General features: G+C 37.8%; 1 protein-coding gene across 4 annotated transcripts in view; it reads left to right on the top strand.

The window, feature by feature from the left end:
* Nucleotides 1–12467, top strand: part of LOC112660143 (survival motor neuron protein) — a 41771-nt gene that overhangs the window by 25662 nt on the left and 3642 nt on the right. Inside the window, exons 8-9 of one of the 4 annotated variants that reach the window (XM_025447539.3) lie at nt 3112–3163; nt 8486–8509. The exons of 2 other annotated variants lie outside the window; for them this stretch is intronic. In XM_025447539.3, the coding sequence (XP_025303324.3) occupies nt 3112–3163; nt 8486–8509 (76 nt within the window). The remainder of the gene's footprint in view (nt 1–3111; nt 3164–8485; nt 8510–12467) is intronic. One more of the 4 variants, XM_025447540.3, reaches the window with a different exon arrangement.

Genomic DNA, 12467 nt, shown 5'->3' with positions numbered 1-12467 from the left:
TTATATAAAGACATCTTATGAGGCACCTGGATGGCTCAGTTGGTTGAGCATCCAACCCTTATTTGGGCTCAGGTCATGATTCACGTTTGTAAGATTGAGTCCTTGCTCTGCACTTAGTGGGGAGCCTGCTTCTCCTTCTCCTTTTAGTATCTGAGATAGTGCCTGATTCCTATTATGTCTGGTTCAGAGAAAGTTCATAGTTAGCTGAATGCTGAACACTAGCAAGCTTTTCCTCTGATAATTAGATAAACATTTTTATATATGAAACTTCTTATAGATTATTTCCTTTTGATATCTAGAAGTACTGTTATTTCATCAAAAAGTATAAACATTGGGCAGCTCCGGTGGTGCAGTGGCACCTTCAGTCCAGGGCGTGATCCTGGAGACCCGAGATCGAGTCCCATGTCAGGCTTCCTGCATGGAGCCTGTTTCTCCCTCTGCCTGTGCCTCTGCCTCTCTCTCTCTGAATAAATCTTAAAAAAAAAAAAAAAAACTATAAACATTTTAATAGCTTTTGAGATGGCTGACTGGCTTTCCATGATTATTTCCATATGTATTGACATTTCAAAATAGGTATTTTCCCATAGCTTTAAACTGTTACGGTCTTATTTTCTATTTTGATAGATCTAGCAACCGTTAAAATATGAGTGTACTAACCTTTTTATTTTTTTTTTAAGAGATTTATTTATTTGTTTGGGGAGAGGCGCCTAGGTGGCTCAGTTGGTTAAGCATCTGCCTTCAGCTTAGGTCATGATCTCGGTCCTGGAATAGAGCCTCTCCCTCTGCTCATGCTCGCGTGCTCTCTCTCTCTCAAATAAATAAAAATTTAAAAAGTGAGAGTAGAGGGGGAGAGAGAATATCAAGCAGACTTCTCCCTGAGCATAGAGTCCAATGCAGGGCTCAGTGTCCTGTCATCTTGAGATCATGACCTGAGCCAAAATCAGTCGGACACTTACCGACTAAGTCACCCAGGCTTCCCAACATTTTGAATATATTTAACTTGAAGTATGGCATGAATGAAAATTAGACTTGGTTAAATTATATTTTTAAGCACCGTTATGTCAAGTACTTAATTGTACTATTATTAAAACCTAGCAGATTTTTTTCTAGATGTTTAACTATGATAACCATTAAATTGCAGATGTTATAGGTTTTTTTTCATGAGTTCAAGCAACACTTGGGAATACAACCTTGTCCAGAATATTTGCCACAAAATAAGGACCAATCTATGACTAATTGTTCCTAAGAAAAGATCTTTACCTTTAGGAGTATTATTGGGGTGCCTGGCTTAGTTGGTTAAGTGTCTGCCTTCCACTCAGGTCATGTCCCAGGGTCCTGCATCAGGCTCTATACTCAGCATGGAATCTGCTTGTCCCTCTCCCTCAGTGCCCTCCCCGCCCCCCAGCTTGTGCTTTCTCAAAGAAATAAATACAATCTTTAAAAATAAAAATGCCATGGGGTACCTGGGTGACTCAATGTGTTATGTGTCTGCCTTCACTTGGGTTATCATCCTGGGGTCCTAGGATCGAGTCCCTAGGTTTGAACAGGGAGCCTGCTTCTCCCTTTCCTCTGCCTGTAGCTCCCCCTGCTTGTGCTCTCTCACCCACGTGCAAACTCTCTCTCCATCAAATAAATAAAATCTTTAAAAAATAAAAATAAGGGGCACCTAGGTGGCTTAGTCAGTTAAGCATCTGCCTTTACCTCAGGTCATGCTTCTTGGGGAGCCAGGCTCTCCCTCTGTCTCCCTCTCTCTTTGTCTCTCATGAATAAATAAATAAAATATTTTTTAAAAAGAAAATAAGGCATCCCTGGGTGGCTCAGCGATTTAACGCCACCTTCAGCCCAGGGTGTGATCCTGGAGACCTAGGATCGAGTCCCACGTCGGGCTCCCTACATGGAGCCTGCTTCTTCCTCTGCCTGTGTCTCAGCCTCTCTGTGTGTGTGTCTCTCTTGTGAATAAATAAATAAAATCTTTTTAAATTTTTTAAATTAAATTAAAATTAAAAAATAAAGCAGCCAGTGCTCATTATGTTTTCTAACAGCTTAAATATCTTTTACCCACCATTGCCCTCAGCTAGTTTTGTTTTGTTTTGGTACAAAAAGGTGGTTTTATTAAAGCCCAGAGAACAGGACCCATGGGGGAGCCTTGGGCCTTACTACCTTCCCAGCTTGATACAGGGCTCAATCTCATGACCCTGAGATCATCATAACCTGAGCCGAAATTAAGGGTTGGACACTCAGCTGACTGAGAGTCACCCAGGCACTCTTCAGCAAGCAGTACTTAACCATTGCTTTACAGAATCACGTGCCAGACAACTTTTGCGTTAGCAACCTGTTCCCAGTAAAGCAGCCAGGTAAGATTTGGGTCCACCTCTTAACCTCTAGAAATCTAGAAATCCAAGCAGAATACAAGTGACTTAAGAGTAACAAAATAGGCTATAACTTGGATACTTATTAAGAACAAATTATTTTTAATATATCTTATAGCCTCTAAGGTATAGATTAATAGTAAAGTGGGAAGCTCATAGGAGACCTGGAAGCTAGAAGAGAGGAATAGGACATTTGGATCAGGTCTGACCAGGTAAAACAAATATTTGAGTGCTGATCTTGCTTTTTTTTTTTTTTTTTTTTAAGATTTTATTTATTTCTTCATGAGAGACACAGAGGGAGAAGCAGGCTCCCTGCGGGGAGCCCGATGAGGGACTCCATCCCAGGATCCCGGGATCATGCCCTGAGCCGAAGGCAGACACTCAAACACTGAGCCACACAGATGTCCTGCTTTTTTTTCATTTCTAAACTGTTGTTTCGTATGTAGTATTCTCCAATGGCTTTATTTTAGTAAACAAGTATGATGCAGTGTGTATTTTACTTGACAGAATTAGTAAGTTGACTCAGGAACTTCATGGGACTATGTGAAAGAAAATTTCTTAATTACAGGCCAATTGTTAGCTCTGGAATCACTTTTGAAGTACATTTGAAGGCTGTTAACTTATTTTCTGATAATACTTTGTTAAATAGAGTTAGTAAAATGTCATATGAACAAAGTGTTTATTTACATCTGTATAATATGTGTATACTATTGTTTTAAATTCCTTTATGTTGCCTTTACAGGGTTTCAAACAAAACCAAAAAGAAGGAAGGTGCTCACACTTTCAATTAAGGAGTAAGTCTACCATCATTATAAAAGTGAATCTTTCATATAAGTTTCACAGTTTGTGGAAAACATGTTTAAAAATTGAAGTGTTAAAAAATGGAGAAGTTAATAAGAAAACTTAAATACATTTTTAATTAAAGTACATTTAACATACAGTGTTATATTAGTGTCAGGTGTAAAACAGTGATTCAACAATTGTACACACTGTTCAGTGCTCATCACAGGTTCAGTCATTTCACCCATGGCCTTATCAACCACCCCCCTGTCAACCACAAGTTTGCTTTCTATATTTAAGAGTCTGTTTTAGGGCACCTGGGTGGCACAGTCCGTTAAGCGTCTGACTCATGGTTTAGACTCAGGTCATCATCTCAGGGTCAGGATTGTGAGATCGAGCCCCATGTCTAGCTCTGTTCAGTGCACAGTCTGCTTGAGTTTCTCTTTGTCCCTCTTCCCCTCTTGCTCATGTGTTCGCTCTCTTATTCTCTCTAAACTAAATAAATCTTTTTTTTTAAGTGGGGTTTTTTGTTTCCTTTTTTCTTTGATCATTGGTTTTGTTTCTTGAATTCCACATATGAGTGAAATCATATGGTATTTATCTTTCTCCAACTGACTTATTTCACTTATTCTCATTACACTCTCTACATCCATCATTATTGTCTCAAATGGTGAAATCTTTTATGTCCAAGTAATATTCCATTGTGTGTGTGTATGTATGCACCACATCATCTTTATGCCTTTGCCTATCAATGAACAGTTAAGGTGCTTCCATATCTTGACTGCTGTAGGTAATGCTGTAATATTCATAGGGATGCATATATCTTTTTGAATCAGTGTTTTCATTTTCTTTGGGTTACCACCTACCGGTGGACTTACTGAATCATGTGATAATTCCATTTTTAATTTTTTGAGGAATGTCCATACCGTTTTCCATAGTGGCTGTATCAGTTTGCAGTGCCAACAACAGTGCATGGGGGTTCCTTTTTCTCCACATCCATACCAGTATTTGTTATTTCTTGTGTTTTTTATTTTAGCCATTCTAACTGCTATGAGGTGCATCTCATTCTGGTTTTGAAATGCATTTCCCTGATGATTAGTGATGTTGAGCATCTTTTCATTTGTCTGTTGACTATCTTTATGTCTTCCTGTCATCTTATCATTTTTCAACTGGATTGTTTGATTTGTGTGTGTGTTGAGTTGTACACATTCTTTATATATTTTGGATATTAACCCTTAATCAAATATATCATTTGCAAATATCTTCTCCCATTCAGTAGGTTTCCTTTTTGTTTTGTTGGGTTTCTTTCACTGTGCAAAACCTTTTTATTTTGCTGTAATCTGAGTAGTTTATTTTTGTTTTTCTTTGCCTTACCAAAGGAGACATATCTAGAAAAATGTTTCTATAACCTAATGTCAGAGTGATTTCTGCCTTTGTTTTCTTCTAGGAATTTTATGGTTCAGGTCTCACATTTAGGTGTTTAATTCGTGTTGAGTTTATTTTTGTGTATAGTATAATTCTTCAGTTTCATTCTTCTGTATATAGCTGTCCAATTTTCCCAATACCATTTTCCCAATACCATTTGTTCAAGAGATTGACTTTTCTCCATTGTATATTATTGCCTCCTCTGTCAAATAATAATTTCCATGTAAGTGTGGGCTTATTTCTGGTTTCTCAGTTCTGTTCCATTGACATTGGTGTTTTGTTTGTGTGCCAGTACAGTACTGTTTAGATCAGTACAGCTTTGTAGTCTGTTTTGAAATCTGAGATTGTGATGCCTCCAGTTTGATTTGTCTTTTTCAAGATTGCTTTAACTATTCAAGGTCTATTGTGTTTCCATACAAATTTTAGGATTATTTGTTATAGTTCTGTGGATGATGCTATATATTTTGATAATTATGTTTATAGATTGCTTTGGGTAGTGTAGACATTTAATATTCCCCCAGTCCAAAAAAATATATATATATATATATTCCCCCAGTCCATGAGCATGGATCATTTGCGTGATCTTCAATTTCTTTCATCGGTTTTTTATAGTTTATGGTGTACAGATCTATTTAATCCCCTTGGTTAATTTTATTCTTAAGGGTTTTATTGATTTTGGTGCAGTCGTAAATGGGATTGTTTCTTATTTTGTATTTCTGCTAGCTTATTATTACCATATAGAAATGCAACAGATTTCTGTCATTGATTTTGTATTCTGTGACTACTGAATTCATTTATAAATCCTGGTAGTTTTGTGATGTAGTCTTTAGGGTTTTCTATATTTAGTAGTATTAAATACATTTTGATGTCAAAACAATTTGATAAAAAGTTGATCTACATTCTCTCATGATGTCAAAGTATCATCTTAGCAAATAGTGGTTTGGAAAGAAAAACATCTTTATGGTAGAGAGATCCTTAGAATTAGCGATGAGATTGCACCACTGTGGTGGGGCAGCCAGACTTGGTTTTTATTTGTGATTCAGTATGAAATAGACTGAATTATCTATGAAGTGTTTTGATCAAAAGAGTTTAAGTGGAATTTAATCGAATCTAGGGAAAAGATCTACTTTTCCTTTCACTGGAAATAATTGGGGATAGAGCCACATTTGTTTCATTAAATAAGATAATTATTGCTAATTTTACAAGCTATGATGAGGGTGTTGTAATTTATAAAAGTATTTTATAAGTAATATAAAAGTAATTTATAAAAGTAATTTATATACTCAAGTATTTATAAGTGAAGTGTTACAATGTCTTGAATATCTTTTTAAATGGTTTAGCAAAATGTATGTGAATGTGCAGGAAGCATATATGACTGTTGAATCTTTGTGCTGTGCACATGGGTGTTCATTGTCCTATTTTTTCTGCTTTCTGTGTTTGAAAAGTATGTAAGAAAAAAAAAAAGAAAAGAAAAGTATGTAAGAAAAATGTTCAGTGTTTTAAATTAGTAAAAGCTGTGTGTCTATCATTGCATTCCTTTTTCACAGATTATCTTACGCTTTCAGTCCATATTCATCTATATTTTATACAGATGTCATCATAGCATTTTGTGCACACGTTTATATCCTCACTTAACATGACATTTTAATGTTTTTTACATGTTATTTCTGTTGGATTGTTTGCCTACACGTTATGCCGCTGTTTGTTTAGTTAGTAGTTTTTAGCATTCTGGATAACGTTGCAGTGGGTACTTTTTTATATGTGATTCTGTTCTTTCATAGCCTTCCGGTAAATGTCTGTTGGGACTATGTAATGGAAGATTGTAGACATTATGGTTCCTGATGGATATTTCCATGTTGCTTGAGAAGCAGATTTTGAAAAATATTTTTTAAGTTTTAAAACAAGCATTGCATTCCTGGGAGGAGTATTTTTAAAATTACATAAATCATCGTACTTAAAAACATAATTACCCAGGGGCACTTGGCTGGCTTAGTTGGTAGAGCATGTGACTCTTGATCATGGGGTTGTGAGTTCGAGCCCCATGTTGAGTATAGAGATTACTTAAAAATAAAATCTTAAAAAAAAAAATTTTTAAGGATAGTTACCCATAATTCATTCTTTGATTAAAGGCGTTTTCATTGAGTTGAAGTTCTTTAGCTAGGTTATTCAGCCAAGTCTAAAGAGGTAAATGGCAAAATTAGGGCCTAAATGGGCTAAAATGTTCCAGGCAGAGATTGTATAAAGCCGGACCGACCAGTAGGTCATTGTATTTCAAGGCCTAAGTGGATCTACTGTCATTTCCCTGTTCCTCATGTCACTTGGCCTCCTTATTATCCACCCCCATCCATGGTAATTTCCTCCCTTTGAGTCTGCTCTCTAGTTATTTCTGTTATTATTTATGCATGCGTCTTTCCTCTATCATTAGAGGCAAGGCACTACATCTTAGTCTTAATTATTTCTTTGATATCTGGCACAGGTTCTTCAAGTCTAGGATGGGCTTAGAGCATAGACAAGAGGATGTCATAGGAAAGAGGAAATGAGGGAAGCCTGAGTGACTCAGTGTTTGAGCATCTGCCTTCGATTCAGGCGTGATCCTGGGGTCTTGGGATTGAGTCCCACATCAGGCTCCCCACAGGGCCACCCAGGTATCCCTTAAGTTTATTCTGTAGAGATCACTGTATGCTGTCATATTGCTTTCCCCAAAGAATAAACTAGTTAATAATGCCTTTATTCTTCCCACTTATCTAATTGCTAGAATATGTTTGTTATCATTTAAGAGTTATTTCTTTTTCCATTGTTATTTATAAAATACATGATCTAAAGTAGTTTGAATCTATTTTTGAACATATTACAGGTTTTCCCCAATACCTGAAAGTAGAGCATTTCTGTGAAACCTTTCATGATCTGAAATGGCATAAAGCCAAGAAGCAATTACCATTTACCATTACTTTAAATGGAAAATTTTTTAGTATCCTAAATGACAAAAATAACCACTCAGGATTTTCTGGTATCTTAGTACACAACTTGCTATCGGATGCACAGACTAAATGGAGCGCGGATGCTCACAGTTCATAAATACAGCAGCTGGATGCTGACTGAGATGCCTGGGAAGGAGCCTGGCAGTGCCCCTAGAACAGCCTCTACAAAACACATGCCAAACATGATTTTTGTTTTTTGCCTTTTTCACAAAAACGTAAATCCTCTTTGGATTTCTTTTGGTTAGTGAAAACAGGTGCTACTAGTGTAGGTCTTCAGTACAAAGCGGAGTGGCCTACCACAAACTTTTGAAAAGCATGGAGATACTTGTATTCAGTTTATTCTTTTAATTATTATTATTTTTTAAACTACATTGTTGGGGCGCCTGGGTCTCTTAGTTAGGCCTCCAACTCTTGATTTCGGCTCAAGTCATGATTTTGGGGCCATGGGGATGAGCTCTGCTCTCAACATGGTCTGCTTGTCCTTCTCCTTCTGCTCTTCCTCCTAGCTCATGCACTCTGCGCATGTGCTCGCGCGCGCACGCTCTCTCTCTCTCTCATTGTGTCTCTGAAATAAATAAAAAACTACATCATTGCTTGTTATGTTGAGCAATTTGATAGGAAGATATGTGTAAATGAAGAACAGTGCAGAAATATATTAGGCTACCTGCCATTTATGTAAGTAAATGTTTGTATACATATACATCTGTGCATTGATGGTTACCTCAAGGTGATACTCAAAGTAGCTCTGAAGTGGGACTAAAGGGTACATATGCAAGGGACATTTCACAGCATACCCTTCGAAGTTTTGTGTTTGTATGTATGTGTGTGCTGTGTATGTTTAGTGAGAGTAAAAATAAATGATACGTAGTTGAAATAATCTAAGATGTTTCTATCATCACATCTTTCAACTTTGTAAATTTTTCATTTTTCTAGGTAATTCATACAGTGTTCTCTGTGGTGAGTGCGTTTTCCTCCATGTTTTTTTGGAGAATACTCCATACCAGCATATTAAACTGCCTTGCTTTTTAAAATTGCATGATCTTTTTATATAGAGATGTGTACTATATACTTCTTTAATTGAGCTCTTATGGATGGAGTTTTAGGTTGTTCCCAATTGTTTGCTATTTAATGCCACAGTTAGTATTCTTTTACACAATTCTTTGTGTAGATTTAGGATTACCTCAATAGAATCTAGGATTCTAATCTAGATTTAGATTTTAGAATTAGCACTGCTAGATTGAAGAGAACATGCATCTTTAATCTTAATAGTTTTTTGCCATGTTACTCTCAGTAGAGACTATTAATATTCTTACCAATGTTGTTTAAAAGCTCTTGGCCACATTCTATTTAATGTCTGAAATCTTTGGATCATTGTCAATCTAATAGTTGGAAATGGTTATATAACTATAACTTTTTATGATTATAAAGTTCAGTATCTTTTCATATGTTTAAGAGCTATAGGTTTTTGCTGAAAACTTTATGAATGTCACCTTTGCCCACTTTTTTTTTTAAGATTTTATTTATTTTTTTATGAGAGACACAAGAGAGAGAGGCAGGGACACAGGCAGAGGGAGAAGCAGGCTCCATGCAGGGAGCCCGATGTGGGACTCGATCCCCGGTCTCCAGGATCACTCCCTGGGCCGAAGGCAGGTGCTAAACCGCTGGGCCACCAGGGCTGCCCTTTGCCCACTTTTTAATTGGGATGTATGTTTTTCCTTTTTGACTTGCAAGAATTCTTGATATGTTATGGAAACCATTCCACTGGGATAGGAGTTACAAATACTTGTTTCTAGTTTATCTTTTATTGATCTTATTTTTGGTGTAGTCGTTGTTGCCATCTTGACAGAAATGTTTAATTTCCTATATCTATATGATTATTTTCCTTTTATAATTTTACATATTTCTGTTTACTCTCTTTAAATTCTGGTTTTTCGGGCAGCCCGGGTGGCTCAGTGGTTTAGCGCTGCCTTCGGTCCAGGGCGTGATCATGGAGACCTGGGATCAAGTCCCACGTCAGGCTCCCTGCATGGAACCTGCTTCTCCCTCTACCTGTGTCTCTGCCTCTCTCTCTCTCTCTCTCTCTCTCTCTGTGTCTCTCATAAATAAAATCTTTAAAAAATAATAATAATTTAAAAATAAATAAATTCTTGTTATTCGGTGCACCTGGCTCAGGTTGTGATCCCAGGGTTCTGAGATCGAGTTCCGCTTGAGCTCCCCACAGGGAGCCTGCTTCTCCCTCTGCCTGTGTCTCTCTGCCTCTCTCTGTGTGTCTCTCATGAATAAATAAATAAAATCTTAAAAAATAATAATTCTTGTTTTTCAAATTTTACATAGTTGATTCTCATTCACAGGTTGTGTATAGGCAAATTTGCCTGCTTGCTGAAATTTATCTATAATGCCCAAATCAATAATCATTGCTTTTGCCATCATTTGCAGACAAGTGCAAAGTGGCAAGAAATTGGAGTCCTCTGACACAGACATTCACAGTTGAGCTGAGCAGTGCTTGGTCTTCATCTTTCTTCTTTTAAAGACTTCATTTATTTATTTGGAGAGAGAGAGAGGGAGAGAAAGAGTGTGCGTGTGCACCAGGGGAGGGAAAGAAGATCCCAAGCAGACTCCACGCTGAGTGCAGTGCACTACCGTGAGATCATGACCTGAGCCAAAGTCATGAGTCGGATGCTTAACTGACTGAGCCACCAAGGCACCGCTCCGTATTCATCTCTGAGCCACCAAGGCACCCATCTGTCACCATCTTTCTTTTTTTTTTTTAAAGATTTATTTTTATTTATTTATGATAGAGAGAGAGAGAGAGAGAGAGAGGGATGCAAAGAGAGAAGCAGGCTCCATGCCGGGAGCCCGACGTAGGACTCCATCCCGGGACTTCAGGATCATGCCCTGGGCCAAAGGCAGGCGCAAAACCGCCGAGCCACCCAGGGATCCGCTGTCACCATCTTTCATCTCATACTATAAACCAGCATTCCTTGCACAGCTTTTTAGTGCTACATTTTTCACATTTCTGTGCCTTTTCTCTCTTTAAGGTGACCCCCAAACTTTGTACATTATGTTCCCAAGTGCAAGAAGGCTGTGAGGTGCCTTAGAGAAAAATACATGTGTTGGTTAAGCTTTATTCAGGCATAAGTTATAGTGCTTTTGGCTGTGATTCAGTGTTAATGAATCCTCAGTATAAAGTAACGTGTCTTTCAACAGAAACACAACATTTTAAAAGGTATTTTTATCAGTTGATAGAAATGTGACTAGAGGCTTGCCTGAACGTAGCTCTTTATATCTTCTAAAAGCAATGGCTCATTATTCACAAGTTTATTGTTGTGTTGTTGTTTTAAGATTATATTTATTCATTTGAGAGAGTATGAGTGTGAGGGGAAGGGCAAAAGGAGAGGGAGAAAACGACCCCCACTAAGCAGGGAGCCTGATATGGGACTCGATCCCAGGAGCCTGAGATCATGATTTAAGCTGAAGGCAGATGCTTCACTAGCTGAGCCACCCAGGCACCCCACAGATTCATTGTTTATAGTGACTTTTTAGGGGCACCTGGGTGGCTCAGTTGGTTAACTGTCCAACTCGTGATCTCAGCTCAGGTCTTGATCTCAGGGTTGTGAGTTCAAGCCTCACGTTGGGCTCCACTGGAGCCTGCCACCCCGACCCCCCAAAATGACTTTTTAGAACATGACTACCAGGAATAATGAGAATCAAGTGCATTTAAGTTGTTTTATAAGCAGTTTACCCAAGAATAGAGATAATGAAAATAACTTTGTTAGCAATTCCAGTGAGAATTCAGAAACCGCAAACCCAAGTTTTTATTCCATATTTCCCGATATTTAATATGTGTGTGTATCACAAATGGGTAACATTCTTTGGATGCATCTAACTGTTCACTAGTTGTTATACATGAGCCTATAATATATTTATCTTCTAAATATTGATTCCAGATTTCAGGTACATTTTTACTGTGTTCTAGCTTATCATTACCTTGATGATTGTTCACGGATTTCATCAAAACATTTTTGAAATTTCATGGCTCATAATTTTAAGTGGACAGATTATAGCTACCTTCTTTGTTGGATTACAGCAAAAATATTTCATTTTTACATTAGCACCAGTAAGAATGATCAGTCTAATTACTGTTTTTCATTTCTGTAACATCTGTTAGCTTCCATTTACTTCTGTATACACATCTGTCTTTTATATTTGTCCACTCACAAACTTTATTAAGTGAATTTGGGTGTACAGGCATCATAAAAGGTGAATACTGGCAGGGGGCAGGAAAAAAGATGAATACTATCATGTTTTTTAACAAAGTAAGATAGTTCACATTTTTACCACAAAATATTACAATGAAATCCTTCCTGTTGAAGGATTGAATGACACTACTGTACTTCCTTTTTTGTCCTCAGAAATATATCACTTCTTGAGTTGGGAGAAAATGCACCTAGGTAGTATATACCATTTGAAGACTCATCATCTGAGATTTTTCTTATAGGGACAAGTTCACCACCACTCTTAGTCTACAGTAGGGGTCACAAATTTTCCTTAGGGGCAGCTGACTCAGAAGAGCATGTGGCTCTTGATCTGAGTCGTGAATTTGAGCCCCACATTGAGTGTAGAGATTACTTTAAAAATTTTAAAAATACGGATGCCTGAGTTCAGTCAGTTAAGCGTCTACTTTCAGCTCACGTCATGACCCTGGGGTCCTGGGATCGAGCCCTACATAGGGCTCCCTGCTCAGTGGGGAGCCTCCTTCTTCCCCTCCCTCTGAGCCTCCTTCCTGCTGTGCTCTCTAATAAATAAATGAAAATTTTAAAGAAAATAAAAATAGGGCAGCCCCTGTGGCGCAGCGGTTTAGTGCCGCCTGCAGCCTGGGGTGTGGTCCTGGAGGCCGGAGTCCCACGTTAGGCTC

This window comes from Canis lupus, chromosome 2 (genome assembly GCF_003254725.2).
Source record: "Canis lupus dingo isolate Sandy chromosome 2, ASM325472v2, whole genome shotgun sequence".
In the NCBI taxonomy this organism is placed as follows: Eukaryota; Metazoa; Chordata; class Mammalia; order Carnivora; family Canidae; genus Canis; species Canis lupus.
The sequence above is the reverse complement of the archived record's forward strand: the minus strand, read 5'-3'. Positions and strand labels throughout refer to the sequence as shown.